Source organism: Hirsutella rhossiliensis, assembly GCF_020360975.1.
Source record: "Hirsutella rhossiliensis strain HR02 chromosome Unknown scaffold00008, whole genome shotgun sequence".
Lineage (NCBI taxonomy): Eukaryota > Fungi > Ascomycota > Sordariomycetes > Hypocreales > Ophiocordycipitaceae > Hirsutella > Hirsutella rhossiliensis.
The window spans coordinates 564,253-582,528 of record NW_025408674.1 but is presented as its reverse complement, the minus strand read 5'-3'; the positions used below and the strand labels follow the sequence as shown (position 1 = coordinate 582,528).

The 18,276-nt window shown below is 53.6% G+C and overlaps 2 protein-coding genes across 2 annotated transcripts; both read right to left on the bottom strand.

The window, feature by feature from the left end:
• Positions 1-664: 664 nt before the first annotated feature.
• HRG_07318 (reverse transcriptase (RNA-dependent DNA polymerase) domain-containing protein) lies at positions 665-5,596 on the bottom strand (the record flags this gene model as incomplete). Its single annotated transcript, XM_044865789.1, has 9 exons — positions 665-1,334; positions 1,534-1,994; positions 2,162-3,395; positions 3,568-3,629; positions 3,778-4,001; positions 4,061-4,126; positions 4,193-4,390; positions 4,883-5,427; positions 5,508-5,596. The coding sequence occupies 9 exons, from the start codon at positions 5,594-5,596 to the stop codon at positions 665-667; spliced, it is 3,549 nt and encodes a 1,182-aa protein (XP_044718753.1).
• Positions 5,597-15,761: 10,165 nt separating this feature from the next.
• HRG_07317 (serine/threonine-protein kinase) lies at positions 15,762-18,077 on the bottom strand (the record flags this gene model as incomplete). The annotated part of the gene is made up of 5 exons (XM_044865788.1): positions 15,762-16,008; positions 16,090-16,261; positions 16,328-16,893; positions 17,047-17,855; positions 17,934-18,077. 5 exons carry the CDS (start codon positions 18,075-18,077, stop codon positions 15,762-15,764), a joined length of 1,938 nt encoding a protein of 645 aa, XP_044718752.1.
• Between the last annotated feature and the right edge of the window lie 199 nt (positions 18,078-18,276).

Sequence of the window (18,276 nt, the reverse complement as noted above, 5' to 3'; positions counted from 1 at the left end):
TCGGCCATTCGGGTACCAACCCGCAGCGGGGAGGAGACAAAAAAAGCAAGAAGGCAAGTGGAGCGGCGATAAACATTTGCGTGGTAAGAGAAAGGAAGGGAGTATAAGATGTTACGGCCAGGCACATACGAGCCTTGACGGCTATAAAGATGTATTGGCACTATGAACGAAGACTCAAAGCTAAGGAGCAAGAAAGAAAGACTAGACTACACGACCGAGCTGGCCCTTATGTGCATCTGCACGAGGTTACCTCAGCAGCGCTCAGGTAAGCACGAGGTCGCACGTGGGCACGTGATGCTGCTTGGGCACGTGACACTGGTGAGGTTCTGCGCTGGTGTCTCTACGCTGGCGCGCAGGGTCGTGACACTACCCCCCGTCTAAGGCCTTGATATGCGTATCAAGGTAGTCAGTCGTGGCGGCGGGTTCTTGGTTTCACGGCTTTCTCTGCTGTGTCATCATCGTCTCGTTCCTCGCAGCCCTCCTCCGCTGCAGCACATTCGATCCAGTATTGCAGGTTGACGGGTGGGCCTGCTGCGTCCGGATGTTCATCGTGGAATACCTTCAATGCTATTGGTGCGTTACGGAAATTCCTAGCCGGGTACCAGGTCTCATCAGGTCACATCCCTTCCATAAGACCTGGTATTCCAGTCGTCGACTCTACCGGTTACTCGAGACTGCTGGACTTGATCAACCTCCCACTCGGGTTCTCCGTTGATCTCCTCGGGTGGCGGAGGTGTCTGGATCTGCTGGGGCAAGGGTTATCGGCTGCTTTTCGAAGACGGTCGGCGTGGAATAGGTTCTTCATTTTGTACGACTCGGGCAGCTGCAGTACGTAGCTATGACCGCGTTCTTCCAGGATTACGAACGGACCTGACCATTGGTTATCTAGCCGAGTAGTCGGAGCGTTCGTGGCGAAGCCTTTCCTGCTGAGAAAAACTCGGTCACCGATGGCAAAGTCGGTTGGTCGTCGTTTCCTATTAGCCTGTTCCTTCTGACGTTCTTGAGCGGCGATGGCAGCATTCCTGGCGTCTTCCTGGGTTTCCTGGGCGGTCTGCACAAGTTCCCTAGCTCTGGCGGCGGGTCCGGTGGCAGCGGTCTTGTTAGTCGGGGGCAGTGACAGGGGATTCCGGATATCTCGGCCTAGGGCTACTTTTAACGGTGCCATGTCGATGGAAGAGTGCCAAGACGAGTTATGGGCGAAGTCGAGGGCGGGCAGCAGGGAACTCCAGTTGTCTTGATGCTTCGTCACGTAGAATCGTAGCTTTTGATCCAGGTATTGATTTGTGACTTCTACACCCCTTGGGTCTGAGGTGTAGGGAGCTTCCATGACGATGCTTCGTTCCCGTGAGCCGGTTAATCTCTGCGAGGAAGGCAGAAATAAACTGTCCAGCGTTGTCAGAAATCCATACGAGGGCATACCGAAGAAACGATAGAGGTAGCGGAAGTAGCGGCTAGCTAAGACTTCTGCTGTATCGTTTTCTTTCCTGGGAGCGTGGCGATAATCCGGCTTAGCTTGCAGACGAAGGTACAAACATAGTCATATCCGTAACGGTCTTTCGGCATATCCTTCCGTCACATTCGACGTGCTCCCAAACAGAAGTCGGCACGGGCAGTGGATGGAGCAGTCCAGGGGTCTTGTCTCGAGGGGTTTTGTTGCGGCGGCAGTCGTGGCAGTTCCGAATATAACGACGGATATCCTCCTTCATCCTTGGCCAGTAGAAGTCTCGTTGGAGCAGCTTGATCACCTTGTTCTGTCCGGCGTGAGCGAAGATCTGGGGCTCGTGGGCTTCGCGAATGAGCGCGGTCTGAAGAAACGTCTGCTTGTCTGAGGTCTGGGCTGGTACGATCAGGTGTGTTCCATGGGTGCCGAGGTCTTGGAGGAGGTTCTCTTGGCGGATCAACGAAACGAGTTCGGCTCCCTTCGGGACCGAGTTCGGGTCTAGTTCTGGGCGGTCTTGATCGGGCGTCTGCTGTATCCCTTGGTCTTCTGGGGTCTGTAGGGCACTCGTGGCCCTCAGAACTAATGGTCTAGTAGGCTTAGGTTCGGGACTAAAGTTCTGAGGGGGCAGGTGGCCGGCGGCCGTAGGGTCTAGAGAGTCGGTCGCGAAGCCTAGCCTTTCCGGAGGGATCAGGGTCACCGTGCGTTCCTCGGCTTCCGGGCCTTTACGGTAGGAAGCTCGGCTGTCTTCCTGGAGAGGGCATCGGCGACTACGTTCAGTCGACCGGGGCGGTAGAGGAAACGGATGTCGAACTGGGCGAGAAAGTCGGACCATCTGATCTGTCGTACCGAGAGCAGGCGCTTCGTAGAGAAATGGACTAAGGCTTCGTGGTCGGTGATCACATCGAACTTCTGGCCTAAGAGCTCTGGGTAGAAGTGCTCTAGACTCTGTACGACGGCGAGGAGCTCTCGATCTTGGATTGGGTAGGCTCGCTCGGCCGGGGTCATGGTCCTAGAGAAGAATCCAACGGGCTTCCAGGTCTGATCAGGCTGTTCCTGCCATAGAACACCAGCTGTGGCATTCCGGGAGGCATCGGTCTCCAGTCGGGTCGGCAGTTCTGGTCTAAAGAAGGCGAGGACCGGGGCTTCGATAGCCAGGCGCTTGAGTTGATCAAATGCTTCGCGTTGCTCCGGGCCCATCACAAAGGCAACATCCTTCTTAAGCAACCGGTTCAAGGGTTCTGCCACTCCCGAGGCGTGGTAGCAGAAAACACGGATGAAGTTGCATAGGCCAACGAATGATCGGATCGCGGTGCGGTCTCGGAGGTCTTCAAACTTCCAGTCTTGTATCGATCGAACTTTCCGAGGGTCGACACTAAGGCCCACACCGGCTTCAAGCAGAACGCCGAGGTAGTCAACCTTGGTCACGTTAAATCTAGACTTCTTGATGTCTCCCTGGAGGTTGGCCTGATGGAGTCGCCAGATCACTTCTTGACAGTCTTTCCAGTGGTCTTCTTCTTTATCCGAGTAGATCAGGACGTCATCTGCGTAGGCGCTGGCGCACCGGTCGAGGAGATCGTGAAGCTGCGCGTTGATAAACTGCTGGAACCAGGCGGGACCTACCTTCAGACCGAACGGGAGGACTTTCCAGCGGAAAGTTCCGAAACGGGTGCGAAAGGCGGTCAAATACTCGGAGTCAGGGTCCATGCGGAGACGGTGGAAGGCCTGGATCACATCGATCTTCGTGAAGCGTTGAGCTTCACGGCAACCAAGCAGTGCCTTCGAGGACGGAGCGGGCGTGATGCGACTTTTAAGATGATCGTTCATCCAACGGTAGTCGATGCAGAAGCGGCGGGCGGTCGTGTTCGGTTTCGGAGCGAAGAGGACAGAAGCGGCGTGCGGACTCGGATCGGGCTCGATGAAGTCTATCTCCGGAGGTGATCGACAGTCTCTTTCTCTAGAGGCAGATACTTAACGGGCGTGCGGTACGATGGGGTCCTGTCGGCGAAAGAGGCTTCTCAAGCTCTAGGACTACATCGTGACCGGGTCGGCTCGAAGGTAGGTGTGGGCCTCTTTCTTCGAGAAGAATCCTCTAGATGGGTGAGCTGGGGCGGTAGACGACTACGGACACAAGCAACATGCTCAGGGTCTTCTCCTGAGGGAACGGAATGCTTTGTCCCTGGTAGGTCTTCTGATCCGGGAGACTTTAGCAACGGTTCGAGCACTAGGGACGGTCTGGTCAAGGCCGGAGCTTGGCTCGAGCTGGACTGGATCCCGGGCATCAACGGTTCGAGTTCGTTCCACTGTTCGAATCTCTCGTGAGACTCTACTTGGCAGACCAGGGCGTTAATCAGGGCTTGATCTTCGGAGGCTTGGACCGAGGCGACGGAGACGAAGGCGGTAGCAGGGGCGGTCGTGAGCTGAAAACGGACAGACTTCTTGGCAGACGGAGACTTGGACTGAAACGACGGAGACGGAGTCGGTAACGGGGTCGGGACAGAGGCCGGAGGAGCTTGATCAGAGCGGCGCCAGTTCTTGTGGAGGATCCGGTAGCGTTTCTCCTCTTTCTCGAGCAGGCGGTTCCGCCTCTCAGCGTCGGCCTGGATCTTAGGTCGATCCGACCCGAGAGCGGGGCTTGACGAGAGAGCTGGATCGTCGGGGAGAACTTGGCGAGGGCAGGAAGATCATCTGGCCAGATGATCTGTCGGGCGGCGCAGTCAAGCAGGAGGCGCTTCTCCCGCATCCAGAAAAGACCGATAAAGATATCATGGCCACACTCAGCTATATCAAATGTCTCGTTTGCGAACGAACGGCCATCGATGACGAAAGTGGCGACCAGCTGTTTCTGGATATAGCCGGCTGGCTTTCCACGGAAGTCTTGGAGGAATCCGACTCGGGAGCTCCTTAATCTGGGCTCCGAGTCTTTGGGCGGCGGACTGGGCGAAGGTTGGGCTAACCAGCAAACGGGTTTCGGCTCCGGTATCACAGAGGGAGCGGGCAGGTAGGCTCACACCATCCACTTGGACTTGACTTGGCAGAGTGAATGACTTGCTAGACCTACTCGCTGTCTGTGACACCTTAGGGACCATCAAGGAGTCTTGTGATGGTCCTATTCGTTTCCGAATCTTGATCAGAGTCGTTGGCAGGGACAGGGACGGAGGCGACACGGGAGACAGCATGGGTGCGGTCGGGACACTCGCGAGAGGTGCCCTGTTTTCCACAAATAAAGCAGGTGCCATTATCCCAATGGACCCTTTCTCATCGTCGGTCAAGGCTCTGCCAGCATCACGCGAGGTGATAGGGTCGAGCCGGTCTTGTTCGGAGTCTTGGCGGTAGTCGGAGCAGTCCTAGTCGGCGCGCGGCGAGATCGGTCGGAAGAGCGGGAGTCCTGTGTCTGCCTCATACTCCTCTTCTGGCAGTGGACAGCGTCTTTAATGAACCCACAGAAAACCTCGTAGGTCACGGACTCGTCACGGGTCTTGGTCAAGAGGCTGTTATCTAGGTTGGCCGGGATGTGCTGCCACAAGGTATGCTTCATCTGGTCCTCGGGCACACGACCGGTCGCAGTTAAGTAGTCAAATTCCGCAAGAAAGTCCACAATGTCGGTCTTCCCATTCACGGTAAACTGGAGGCGTTGCAGGCGGTCAAGAGCCTCGGAAAGCTCATTCGGATTGCCATAGGCGGACTCAAGGGCTTGGATCATCTCTGCCACTCCAGAGAAGGGTCGAGTGTCAGAGGAGAAGCGGGTTTCAAGTGCTCGGCGGGCTTTTCCCTCGAGCAGGTTATACAGACAGACCATCCGGCTGTTCTCAGTCCGGAAGGTTCGTACGTCTTCGTCAAATTTGTTCTTTATGCTCAGGATGAAGGAATGGAACTCGTCCTTCTTCCCTGAGAACGTCGCGGAGACCTTGATGCGCGATTTGGCGGCGTCGCTGTACTCGGGGTTCTTGCCCTCTGGGAAGGGGGCAAAACAGGCCAGGCAGCTTTGCCTGTTGGTCGGAAGGCCGGGCCATTTGGGCCGGCAAAAGCAGTCGAGGGCTCCCGGTGCTGTCGATTTGATTCAACAGACGGAGAGCGTTCATTTAGACGGGCCGTTAAGGCCGCAATCTGTCCCCTCATCTCGCGGATGAGAGCGTCTTGGGGGCTCGGGGCAGCCATGGCTGCTATTTCGGATTCAGTGGCTTGGCCAGCAAGCCGGGCAGAACGGCGAGGCTGATCAGAGGGCAGGGCTTCCTCGGATATCATAGTCTCGAGGTCAGAGTCTAGGGTCGGAAATGATACCACGCGGAATCACGGTCAGATGCCTGCACGAGCAGGGACGGTCGGAGGTCAGACGGGACGAATCCCTTGGTCGGAACGGTTGGTCGGACGACTACACACGCGTAGTCTTGGTCGGAACGGACGTGATCTCAGCCTTGAGGATCACTTGGTCGGTGGTCGGAGTCTTGGTCGGAACGGTCAGAACGGATGCGCTGGATTTACGTCAGGCGCGTGTGACGTGAAAGCTCGGTGCCTATTTGCTTAATCGCTGGCAAGCGATCTTATTGAGCTTTGAGTAGTGTTACGGCCAGGCACATACGAGCCTTGACGGCTATAAAGATGTATTGGCACTATGAACGAAGACTCAAAGCTAAGGAGCAAGAAAGAAAGACTAGACTACACGACCGAGCTGGCCCTTATGTGCATCTGCACGAGGTTACCTCAGCAGCGCTCAGGTAAGCACGAGGTCGCACGTGGGCACGTGATGCTGCTTGGGCACGTGACACTGGTGAGGTTCTGCGCTGGTGTCTCTACGCTGGCGCGCAGGGTCGTGACATAAGAGAGGCACTAAGGCATAAATAGGAGAGAAGAGCAGAAGCAACTACTGAGTTCTGGTGCGAATTCGGGGCCAGGGAGCTTAAGTACATGCATACCATCCCGAAGACGCTCGTGATGCAGGCAGCGAGGCCAAACAACGAAGCCAGCGCACAGTTCCTACAGTGGATAAGGCCAATCCTACAGGAGCACGAGGCAGTGTGTCGGAAGGCAGCAGGGGCGCGCTGCGAGAGCTGCGGCGGACTCGCAAAAGGACATTCTACAGAGCCCGATATCGTTTCTACACGCAGAGAGGCCATATGTCCTCGTGGTTGTCTCGTCGTTCTGCGGCAAAGAAGGATGCGAAATTAGGGCGAGGCAGGAAATGCAGGACACGATGGCAGAGGCGGGGCAGGCGAACGAAAGCATAGGCGCAAAGCAAATGCAAGGGCAGGATTTGCAGAGCACAGAGGGGAAGGTCTCCGGGTTTGTGGAGAGATGGTGGGGGCGAAGAGGTGCAGCCGATGCCTGGCGGTCGCGTACTGCAGCAGGCAACACCAAAAAGAGGACTGGAAGGTGCACAAGAAGGGATGCAAGCCAAAGGCAAGCTAGGGAGCTAGGGAGAGGAGGGAAAGGGAGGGAAGGAAAATAAAAGGGACAAGGCATAACGCACAGGACATAAACAAGGTCACAGAGAACGTATAGAGGCAGGCACTATCGTAAGAAATAGGTCGCAAGCTAAAGTTGTTGTTTCAAAAAAAGAGATAAACGTTGTAATGTGTAGAGTAATGGCAATTTTGCAGCGATAAATTTCGTTAGGAATAGCATCTCGAGAGGGAGAACGGTTTATTTTAGTAAAGGCAAGAGGCGTAAGAGAGCGATAGGTTTATAGTAGGCAGCTCATTTCTGCATGCGATAGCGGATAGGTCGAGCGGGCGGGTCGGAGGTGCTCGCTATGATAGAGTCGAGAGGGCAACCCGGGCTGGCCGTCGGGGCGGGAGCGGGCGGGACGCCGTCTGGTCGAGGCGAAGAAGCAGCTGGCGGGGGAGAGAAGGAGGGGGGGGCGGAGCCGACGGTGTTCGAAGACGAGGAAGGCGGCGAATGCTGCTGCTGCAGCAAGCGAGCCCTCTTCATAGGCGTATCGGCAAGGGCCGGGTGGGAGCGCTTAGGAGGCGGCGTGACGGGGTCGAGGGCGGTCGGGGCCGACGCCGAGGAAGGGGGGGCCGACGCGGCCGAGGCCGGCGCGGCAACGGAGTACAAGGCGGCGCGGACGGAATTGAAGGTAGAGGAGGCGGACGGGGTCAGACGTCTAAGGGGCGTAGCGAGGGGGGGGAAGCCGAGGCGGCGGCGGCCGCCGAGGGCCTATCGACAAAGGTCCAGCTGTCCGGGACGACGATAAAGACGTAATCGCGCTCTGAGCCCGGGGGGCAGAGCATAACGCGGTGATCGAGAAGGCCGACGACTTTTCCAGTGCAGGTAAATGGGACGCCGGGCAGGAAGGAAGAGTTAGGCTTTTCATTATCGATGCGCTTTGAGTGCTTTCCAACCCTTTCTGGGATCTGACGAACGCGAGTGTGTTCGTTGAGCAGCAGTCGTAACGTCGTTGAAGAGCGAGTCAAGCGATGGAAAGAAAAGGACAGGAGAAGCGGGCCGAGCCACGGCGAGAAGACGAGGAGTGGGTCAACGACAGATAGAAGAGGAGGGGCCAAGGGCCCCAAGATAGCGTGCGCCACACAGACTTAGGAAATCCAGGTCCTTCAACCAACTTCCCGTACGTGTAATGGATAGTCCGAAATTGATTTACTTGCCTCTAGCAATAAATTGTCTTCCATGTGCGCAGTTTGTTGTTGTGGTGAGGTGCGAGTAGCATTGGTGGGGAATTTCTGTCCGAGTGGGGGGTCTGTACGGGTAGGGGGTAGATTACGTTAGTGACTCCTCTCCGCCCACGGACGACCAATGGTCTGAGCTCGCTGAGGTAAGTCACGTACAAGGATGTGTCAGGGGTCTTCAGAAGAAGAATAAATTCAAAGAGGGGGATGAGGGACGAATTTTAGTCCCCCCTAGTACCCGTTGGTAAGCAGTGGCATCGAACCTTCTACATGACAACGTCGTCTAGGCGGCCTGGGTGGCGACATGACATCGCCACCCCAAGGCAGCCACAGGTGACAGAACTATAAGAGGTCACCTTTGTTAGAGAGAAGGAACAATCACTTCAGAGCAGTCAATACACCAAACCTCTATGCACCCTGTCTCTCGCAGGGTAATAATTTTGAAAGGTAAGAATCAACATGTCAATTGAGGTTCGTCTTGTCCCATTTCTAGCTTGCGCATAGTGCTTCTTTATACATCAATGCTCTCCGGCTGCTCTCGGCTTCTCCTCCGCATTGTCTCGGACAGCTGTCCTTTATCCAATAAAAGCAAGGGGGGAAAGAGTGATGTGCTACTAGGGGGGCCTCAAAGTCGGCCAATCCCCGTGACAGCTCCACAGTCACGGGGGGGCGGTTGACCTAAAAAAAGCTCGTTGACCTGGAAAAAAAGAAGTACATAAGAGCCCCGCCATTTTGCTAGAACTTAAAAGTACCTCTCTTCCCGCGATGTTAAAGTTAAGATAAAATAATTTATCATTAGTCTCTGACTCATTGACCGGAACTTTTGTCCCCCCACTGTACCCTGTATTAATCGAAAGAATCATAAGTGTCGGGAGGTCTGTACTGCAGTAACGCAATGGGTTGTATTCAAGATGTCTTGCTAGGAAGGGAGGAAAGGGAATGAGGGGGCACACTACGTGCCCTTTATACACGGATCCCCGAGGTCCATACACGTGACGCTAAGGGTCACGTGTGCGTGTGTGCGCACCTCCTTACAATCCTACTATAGCTATATGCTACATTCCCACACTGGCAAATCTTCTTTTATCGCTGCAATCGCAGCAGTAGCAGCAGGTGCGGGAGCGTAGCAGCAACCGCAAGGGTGCGAAAAGAGTGACGGTTCGAGCGGCAGCTAGCGGGAGGGCGTTCGACTGATCCTTCTATCCTAATCGTAAGGCTATTCGTATCGACGAGGCGTTCGAGGGCGCGGTTAGGCGATGCCTTTGTCATAGCATCTGCTGGGTTGTCTGCGCCGTTAATCCAGCGGATTTCTGTGATCTCACGCCTTTCGTAGGATTGACGTAGGGCCATGATATCTATCATCAATCGCTTCTCCTTCGTTGTGCCTAGCTTAACGAGGCACTCGTAGAGGGAAAAAGAGTCGGTGCAAACGATTAGGGATAGGGGAAGATTGAGGCGGTCTGTGATCTTCCGTATCGTCGTTGCTAGTGATATCCCAATATCGAATCCGTTGACCATGCCGTAGATCTCTGATGCTAGCACGCTTCGGGTGACCCTCTTACACTTCGTTGAGCTCCAATGGAGGACATTGCCCTTGATCCCGAATTGGTCTTTGGTACGTGCGGTCTCGGTCTCATTGACTAGGGCAATGACGAAGCCTAGCTGTGACGATAGGTCCTTATTGTTCGCAAAGGAACCGTCGGTAAAGACGATAAGCTTGGCATTGGCGAGGTCAATAGGGATATACGTTAGGCCTCGCTGCTGGTGGTCTTTCTGCCATTGAAGCCGCTTGTTGAGGTCGTGCAATCCTCTTCCGTAGGGGTTTGGACCTGGGCAGCAATAGAGATGTCGAATGAGGCCTCTGGTTGACAGATTGAAGCCACATACGCGCCACGGGCACGCTGTTCCACGTACTGTTGGGCTCGATCGTATGCCTTGATGTCGATGGGTTCGATCTTGGCTGCTTGACCCTTTTGTTGAAGCAGTAGAGCGTTGTGGAAAGTGGTGTCTTGGAGGGTTATCTTTGCACCGTTGAAGTCAATGCTAGTACCCGGGGTCATCGTTGTCTTCGGCTTTGCCCGAAATTGTGCCTTTACGAGTTCCGCTTCCTCTAGCGCGGAAAAACGTTGTGTGCCAAGCATAAGGGTATCGTCAGTCTGCATTCCCACAATCCCAAAGTTATCAGGTCCCTTATTCGTAATTAGGAAGCATAGGTCGTAGGTTGATGTGGACATGTCGAGGTTATCGACATGATGCCCGTGATAGGTTCGAAACCAATGGACTCCGGCCTCCGCAATTCCGTATAGGGGCTTAATAACGCGAATGATTGTTCCTTCCGGGTATCTTCCTTCTAATTCGGCGGGAAGATGCGTGAGAATGGTGCGGAATAGTTCGGTCTGCGCCTGGGGATACGCTTGTGTGATGTCACGAAGAGAGGGTCATGCCGTGAGAAAGGAGGTCTGGGGAGATAGCAGAAATAAGCCGTTGACTGACGCGTTGAATTGTCGGGGATTGCGTCAATAGGGTGGTTTCTCTTGGTCGTTGTGCCCTTGGACCACGAGCCTTGACTTCTCGTATGGTTTGGTTTCTTTGCCTTTAACCTCGCGGACCATGCGGGAGCGGAAGATATGATGGTTCCCGTGCTTTGCTTCATTGTAGCGTTCGAAGCTAAACACTCCTCGTACCAATAGATCATCGATCTCCGTGCTATCGGATTCCTCAAAGGGGGTGCCTGGCGTTGTGATAATGCCTTCGTCCCGTAGCTTGATGGCTAGTTGGTAGGCATCTTCTTCCTTCTTGACTAGGAACGTCGTCTTTGGCTTGTTCTTCGAACCAGGGCGGCCTCGCTTGCGCGGCGCCGGGGATTAGGAGCAGGAACAGGGGCAGGGGCAGGGGCAGAAACAGGAACAGAATCGCTCGCAGGATCAGAAACAGGAATGTCAGAATCATCCGCAGCAGCAGCAGCGGGGCAGGGATCGTCGTCTCGTCGCGGAAATAAGGCTGCACAAGGGTGGAACGGAAGGTCTGGGGTCCGTTGATAGTATCAATTGTGACATTGGAGCCATCAATTGCACTAATCTTAAAAGGGCCTTGCCAGCCGAGCTTTTCTCCACACTCGGACCTCGCTTTGCAGTGGGAGCGATAGTATAACGCCTGTTGATGATGGTCCGTTCTTTGTGTGTAAGGCGCCCTGCACTTGCCGCTCTGCTGAGAGCTGACGAAGCATTTTCATCGCCTTCTGGGCTGCGGCAGCCCTTTCAGGGTCGTAGCAGAAGGGGCGAATCTAACGCCATTCGAGGGTAGGCGCCAAAGACTAGGAGCGTAGGGACAATGCCATTTGGCCCTGCTGTGTCGTTGATGGCTTTGATAGCCATTTGAAGGATCGATTCGGGGGATGTGAAGGTCCCGATTTCTGCGTGGAGGATCTCAAACGCACGGCGGAGAGGGGCATGATATCTTTCAACCTTTCCAACGGACCAATGTGCTTCCACAGGACTTGCTTGCAGGTTATCCCCATAAGCTTTGCCTCGTTACGGAACTCTAGGGAGGCAAAATTGGTCCCTGCGTCGTGCTTGATAGTATCAGGGGTCCGAGATATGTGTCTATCCAGAGGGCTCGGAGGGCTTCCACGTATCCTTTGCTGACATCGATAGGAGGAACCTGGCTGCTTGGAACGCTGTTGCTGTATCTACCACGTGCAAGACGGGGCGTTGAGGGGTTCCAAGGTAGAGCACATCAGCGACGATTTCGTAGTTGAATTCCTGGTCATCCTTTAGGGTGAATTTGAAGCGTCTTGGAGCTTGAGAGTGCATTTGACAGTGATGACAGAATCTCGAGATGTTCTCTAGGATATCTATCGTCACATCGTTGTGGCCAGCTTGCCGTAGGAGGTTGTGAAGTCTTGGGACCGCTGGGTGCCCGAATCGACGATGAAGAGTGCGGATCTCGCTCTCCGTGAGGAATGCGATAGCGGCCTCGTTGGTCTTAGGTAGGAGGAACCAGGATGTCCCCATTTGCGGATAACCGGGAGGGTTGTTCGTCCGACAATAGTGTCTGTAAGGTTGTTGAAATAGATGCCTAGGCGATCCATATCAGCGAGAGAGAGGAGGAAGGGAGTAGGGGTCTTGAGGATATGGAATGTGATCCTTCCGAGAGGTGTTTTAAGGGCGATAGAGCCGAGGGATAGAATGGCTTCGCCGTTGCCGAATTTGATAGAAGCTTGGCCTGCTGTAGTCTTATCGAGCGTTATAGCAGGGTCTGCTCGTTGTAGAGCGATGCATTGGTCGTAGCCAGCTGTGAAACCTTCGCGGCGCCTGTGTCAATTATGATGCCCTGGAATCGGAGTCTTGAGTAGCGCTCCTCTATCATGAATTGGGAAGCAGGTGTAGCGTTGTTTTGAGAGGTGCTATACACGTCTTCCCCTGTGATCAGATGGTTGAAGGCTTGCTGGCAGAGCATTTGGCTTGTGTGCCACTGTTCTGGGTTGTTGTCATTATCTTCATTGTCGTCCTCGTCCCAGGGTCGTTAGCATCATCGTGGGCATCCATCTCGTGACCTTCAAAGTCAAGAACGTAGGCTGTAAGGTCCTGGGAGGTAATCCTATGAAGTGACAGTGGGCGACGTATTGGTCTCGGATCTTTGACGTTCCTCGGCAGTGTGCTTTGTAGACCAACATCCTTCCTTATTGCAGACGAAGCACTTCTTATTCCACGGGTGGTTGTGGCCGTAACGGCCTTGTGGGCGGTTAAAGCGTTGACTATTGAAGATTCCCGTGGAGCGTTGTAGCTGCCTCGTTGAGCGTTGCCTCTATACCTTCTATACCCCTTCTGACCAAATCTTCCGCGATTGTTGTTGTATCTTCGATCGAGATAGTAGTGGTCATTGGGATCCATATGATCAGATGGTTCCTCGAGGTCTTGATGGTATTGAGGGCCTCCTTGAAGATAACGAGGCGCTATTCCGCGTGCAAGATGGGTCTCAACGGAAGAGCGAAGATCTGCAAAAGGGCTCGATTCCTTCGGCGGGCTTGAATAAAGCGTATTCAAGTTCAGGAACACCGCGGCATGCATTAATAAGCGTTGTACGCAGTGGAACGTTTCCTGCATACGCGTTGCCAAGAGCTCGTTGGCATAACTGTAGCTTATCAAGGAGTAGCTGAAGAACCTCGTGTAGGGATTTCGTAGCATTATCGGCACGGAGCTTGTTAAAGGAAATAGTCGTCCATTCAGTATAGTAGTGAACGTGGTTAACTTCCGTATCGAAATGTTGCTTGATGCTATCGTATGCCTTGCGGAACGTTGAGGTCCAGTTAACGTGGTCAATGTAGTACGTTTGGGCTCGGCCAGTAAGGATTCGAGGGAAAAGAGCGTGGAATTGGTCCGGCTTGACCTGAATGTTATAACAGATACTCATAAAGATGCGTAGCTTATCATCGAGAAGGTCATAGGGTTCCCCCGTATAGTTCTTCTCTTTGTCCCAGATCTTGGTGAATTTCTGTTGTGTGTCGGCATCGACGATGTCGTTCGGGATGTCGGCCGGGGGAAGCGTTGTGTACGCTTCGAGGGATGTGGAGAAGAGGGTTCTGCTAGAACGATGCTCTGTTGCTGGAACTGATAGCTTGTAGGATGTATTGTTCGTTGGGAAGCGTAGCAGTCGTTGTGGGCGGTTCCGCAATTGTCGTAGCGGGAGGAGCAGGGAGCGTCGGAATAGGGGCTAACGGCGTGGATGGCTCCGCCGTGTTGGAGGTGGGAGGGTTCTGCGTTAGTCGTCTCTCTTTCTTGTATAGGCCTCCGTTCCTTTATCGAATTGGGTTACCATGAATTCGTTGTCGGGCCAGGCTGGTGGGTTATCGATCGTCTGTAGGAAGACGAGCTGTGGGATGATGTGGTCACCCTTTTCTCCTGTATAGATACCACGTCTCTTTAAAAGGTAACGTAGCTCCTTCGAAATTCCTTTGGCATCTTTCTCCACGTTGCCTCGGTCCACTGTTGGAAGTGATCCTGGAAGAATTCAAGGATATTAGTGCCATGAAGGTGTACGTTCTCCTCGCATTCTGACATAAATCGTGCGGTATATGTCATAACAGCTATTCTATCTTCCTCTTGTGGCGTGATCTCATCCTCCCATCGGGTCGGATCGATATCCTGATATTGGGTCTTTGGGATCGTGAGATTTTGGACCAATTCCTTACTTGGTCGAGGAAGGCGTCGTTCCTCGTAGAGGCGGGGTTCGGGGTTGGGGTCGTGCTTGTCATTGTGAGGGTTGTCACGTAGTTGTCGAATCGTGAGGGCTGTCACGTAGTTGTCGAAACCGCGGTGTGGACGCACTTACATAATGTAACCGTTAAGTGAAGTTGGAAGGATCTATCAATGGCCTACCGGGAGCTAGTTGGTTGCCGGGTCCGGGTAATCGTAGAGTCCTTGATCTTAGCATAGAAACCTCCTCTAGGTCCAACCAGGCAATATCGCTAGGAATATGGTAGTTGGGCTTTCGAAGGTTGCGTTCTATCTCTTCTTCCTTGCCAATCTGTGATCGACCAAATCGATCACTGATCAGTGTCGGGAGGTCTGTACTGCAGTAACGCAATGGGTTGTATTCAAGATGTCTTGCTAGGAAGGGAGGAAAGGGAATGAGGGGGCACACTACGTGCCCTTTATACACGGATCCCCGAGGTCCATACACGTGACGCTAAGGGTCACGTGTGCGTGTGTGCGCACCTCCCTTACAATCCTACTATAGCTATATGCTACATTCCCACAATAAGGCTTCTAAACATCGTGATTTTATAACACTCTCGCGAAGGAGAGATCAAAAGTGGGCATAAAAGTGAATAAAGGGACTTTTCGTAGGTAGATTCTCAGATGATCTGATAGTCGGTGATGTGCATGTGTTGATTGCTCTCCTCGGAGGTTCAGAACGGCAACCTACAGGTCGATTGGATGCCTACCGCGCACATGGCTGCTGACGGTCTCACCAAAGCTCTACAGGGACAGAAATTCGCTGAGTTTCAACGTCAAATCGGGCTCGTGGACCTACCATTGCAGAATTAGTTGCTATCTGCAGCTGCCGGCTCTGGCGAGCCCCAAATCGCACCTCCAAAAGCGACCCAAACACTCATTCCAACGCCAATCATTTGATCAACGAACAACAGGCGCCGGCCCGCAAGTCCGGTAGCCATGCAACGCTCTTTTAACCGACTGCCAACTTCGAATTCGCCGTCAAGGCCGTCAAGGCTCAACAACGCCAACTGCTATATAACAGACCTTCCACAAGTCCAGGCTCTACGCACAACGCACAGCCTGAAGGGGTGTGTTACGTATAAGGATGTATCAGGGGTCTTCAGAACGTCGTTGGTAAGCAGTGGCATCGAACCTTCTAGATGACAACGTCATCTAGGCGGCCTGGGTGGCGACATGACATCGCCACCCCAAGGCAGCCACAGGTGACAGAACTATAAGAAGTCGCTTTTGTTAGAGAGAAGGAAGAATCACGGGCAGAGCAGTCAATACACCACAATCTCTATGCACCTTTTCGTACTCGTAACGCGACACTTGTCAAGCTGTCGGCTCTTGGGTGGCGATACCGCGTCATAGCGTCACTTGAAGCCTTAGAGCAAGCCGCGAGAAAATCGCGGCGGTGGCATATCTTCAAAGTCATATATTGTATGCTGGGTGATGCTGAATATAAATAATAAATAACTGCTAGTATTGCTCGATAGCCTCGTTGTACGCCGCAACAATACCATGGTAAAGTCGCGCTGGATCTCCCGCAGGCGTCCCAATCATCATCCTTGCTGTATCTCCAAATAGTAGTGACCTAAGTTGCAGACAAAGCGGTTTGACCGCGTCAAAAGCGTTTGGAAACTCATTCATAATATCCTCCAAACTGTTGACGGTCATGTGGCCCATTTTAGCACTTGCAATATCTTTGAAGCTTCCAACTTCCCACCTGCGCAAGATGCTTTCTTCAGGCGCCGTCTCGCCCGCCTTGCAGAAGCCTTTCTTCACATTCCAAGCGCAGCGCGCACACATCCACAGAAGAACATAGAAAAAAGATTCCAAGTCATGGCGATAGGTGTGGTCTATGCCACGTAGTACCTCGATCGCCATGAACTGCATCGTTCCTGTCTGATGCCGTGCCCCGCTTGGGCCACTGTCTCGTTCTTTGGCCAGATCAAGGTCGATGAGCATTCCCTTGAAACCTTCAGACCTCCCAGGATTTGTTATTATTATGTTGTTCGACGAGATGTCGCGATGTAGTATTCCACCCTTTAGGTACAGAGATCGATGCGCTCTTATGGCATCGCGGAGCGCCTCGACCAGCTCTCGAATGGTACCAAAGTCGCTGACGACACGTCCAGCAGGGGAGATAACAAGCCAGGACAAAATGCGATTCTCGTAGGGGTCTTCTCGGTTCGGTGTGTATAAGCTCAGCTTCGCTTCATCGTTCGCTTCTTCGCTCGGTGGGTCATAGGCTTGTCGAAGTGCGGACTTTTGGCTGTTGGACCGCCGCCTCATGGTGGGACGCACATCTTCTTCTGAAGACTTGCGTTTTCTGCTTGATCCGCTGCTTTCTGAGCCTTGTAGGCGATTATATCCGTCTGATCGGTCGTGGGTGGTCGTTCGGAACTGATGCCGCGTGCTGCTGGAGAAGTCCAAGTCCGCTCGCAAGTCGGCAATGCTCGTGATCTCGCGATGTCCCACAAGTGTGGCAACCCCTTCCACGCCCTTTTCCTGCACCAGCTTCAAATGCTTCACCTCGGAAGGTTGCCGCTTGTCTGAGCGCCAAGAAAACTTAGCCACCCCTTGCCTTGTCGAAAAGCACGTGGTTCCCCTGCACACCACGGCTCGCTGCCTAACGAGGAGCCCATTTAGTTCCATGCGTTTATCGTCGCCGTTGACATCTTCCACAGTTATATAGCGGCGACTGTTTTTCCATTCAACGGACATATCCAAACCCATCGCATCGTCGTCCATGGTAGCATACGCGACAAGAGCACGCGCTAGTTTCTCCGGTTCGCGATGGATGTTGAACTCGCCTGAACTGTATGCACCGGAGCGATCGTAAATCCAGAGCTCCATCGTCGTAGCTTTGATTGTGAACGCATGCACAAATCGGCGCATCGGTTGGTCTGCAAAGATGCTTCGAACATGCCGCGTGAGCTGCAACATGCATGCTTTGAAGTCGCCGGTATCAAAGGATCGCTTATGCTCTCCAACAACAAGAACGTCTTTATATTCAAACCGGCCCTTCGTTCGCTTCGGCTTGTGGAAGAAGATGTCCATCTGGCCTTTGCGCTCCTTGAACTCGGTCGCGCTTCTATTAGCATGCAGCATATACCGCGCGCCAGTCAAGGCCATCTCTTCCAGCCCAACCAGCCATTCCCATACGGCCTTCTCCGACGAATCGGCCGGGAAGTCTTTCCACTTTGTGCCATCGTGAGTTTCCAAGATCAACTGAAGCATTTTTTCCTGAGCCTTGGTCCATTTTGTCGAGTCGAAGTGCTTCTGAAAAAAGCCGGGTACGCCCCTGTGGGTGCAGTCTTTTATTTCGTAAAATAGCTCGCGTTCAACGATGTCGCGCGTTTCGCTGTCATCGAGCCGGCTAGAGCTTGTTTTGACTGGCGTTCCGCGGCCCGTTGGAATGATGCTGGGAGGTGGTGGTGTTGACGGGTTGACGGCGTCGATCAGGTTGAGGACCGCGGTCCAGATGTCGGTGTCGGAAGAATTAGTGGCGATGACGTCGACAAGTGGGCGAAATTGGTCGAGCTTGAGTGAGCCTCCTCGGACATCTTGCTGTATGGGAAAGAGCTTTCCTGCCACATTGGTCCCCCCCTCTGACGAAGGAAGATTGAATGCTGCCGGGGAACCAACCAAAACTGACAGCAGAGTGGCAATGTCACCACGCCAGGCTTCATTGGATTCTTTGAAATGGCATAACTTTTCCGGAAAACGAGCAAGCGAGTCATTAAGTGGATGATCCGCGATAATTTTGATCTGCTCCTCAGTCAGTGTCATTTTCGAGGCGGTTGGTAGTGTTTGTTCTTGGGAAGAAGTTGGGGAACGGATGTAAACAAGGAAAAGAGACGCGACAGGTCACGTGCGCCGGCAATGCTGGTGGGTAGTAAGTAGTAGTACCCGTTGGCGGGGCCCTTCGGGAGCCACTAAGGGGACAAGCCCCTTAGTTGGGGAGCTAATGTGTGGACGCGCCCCGAAC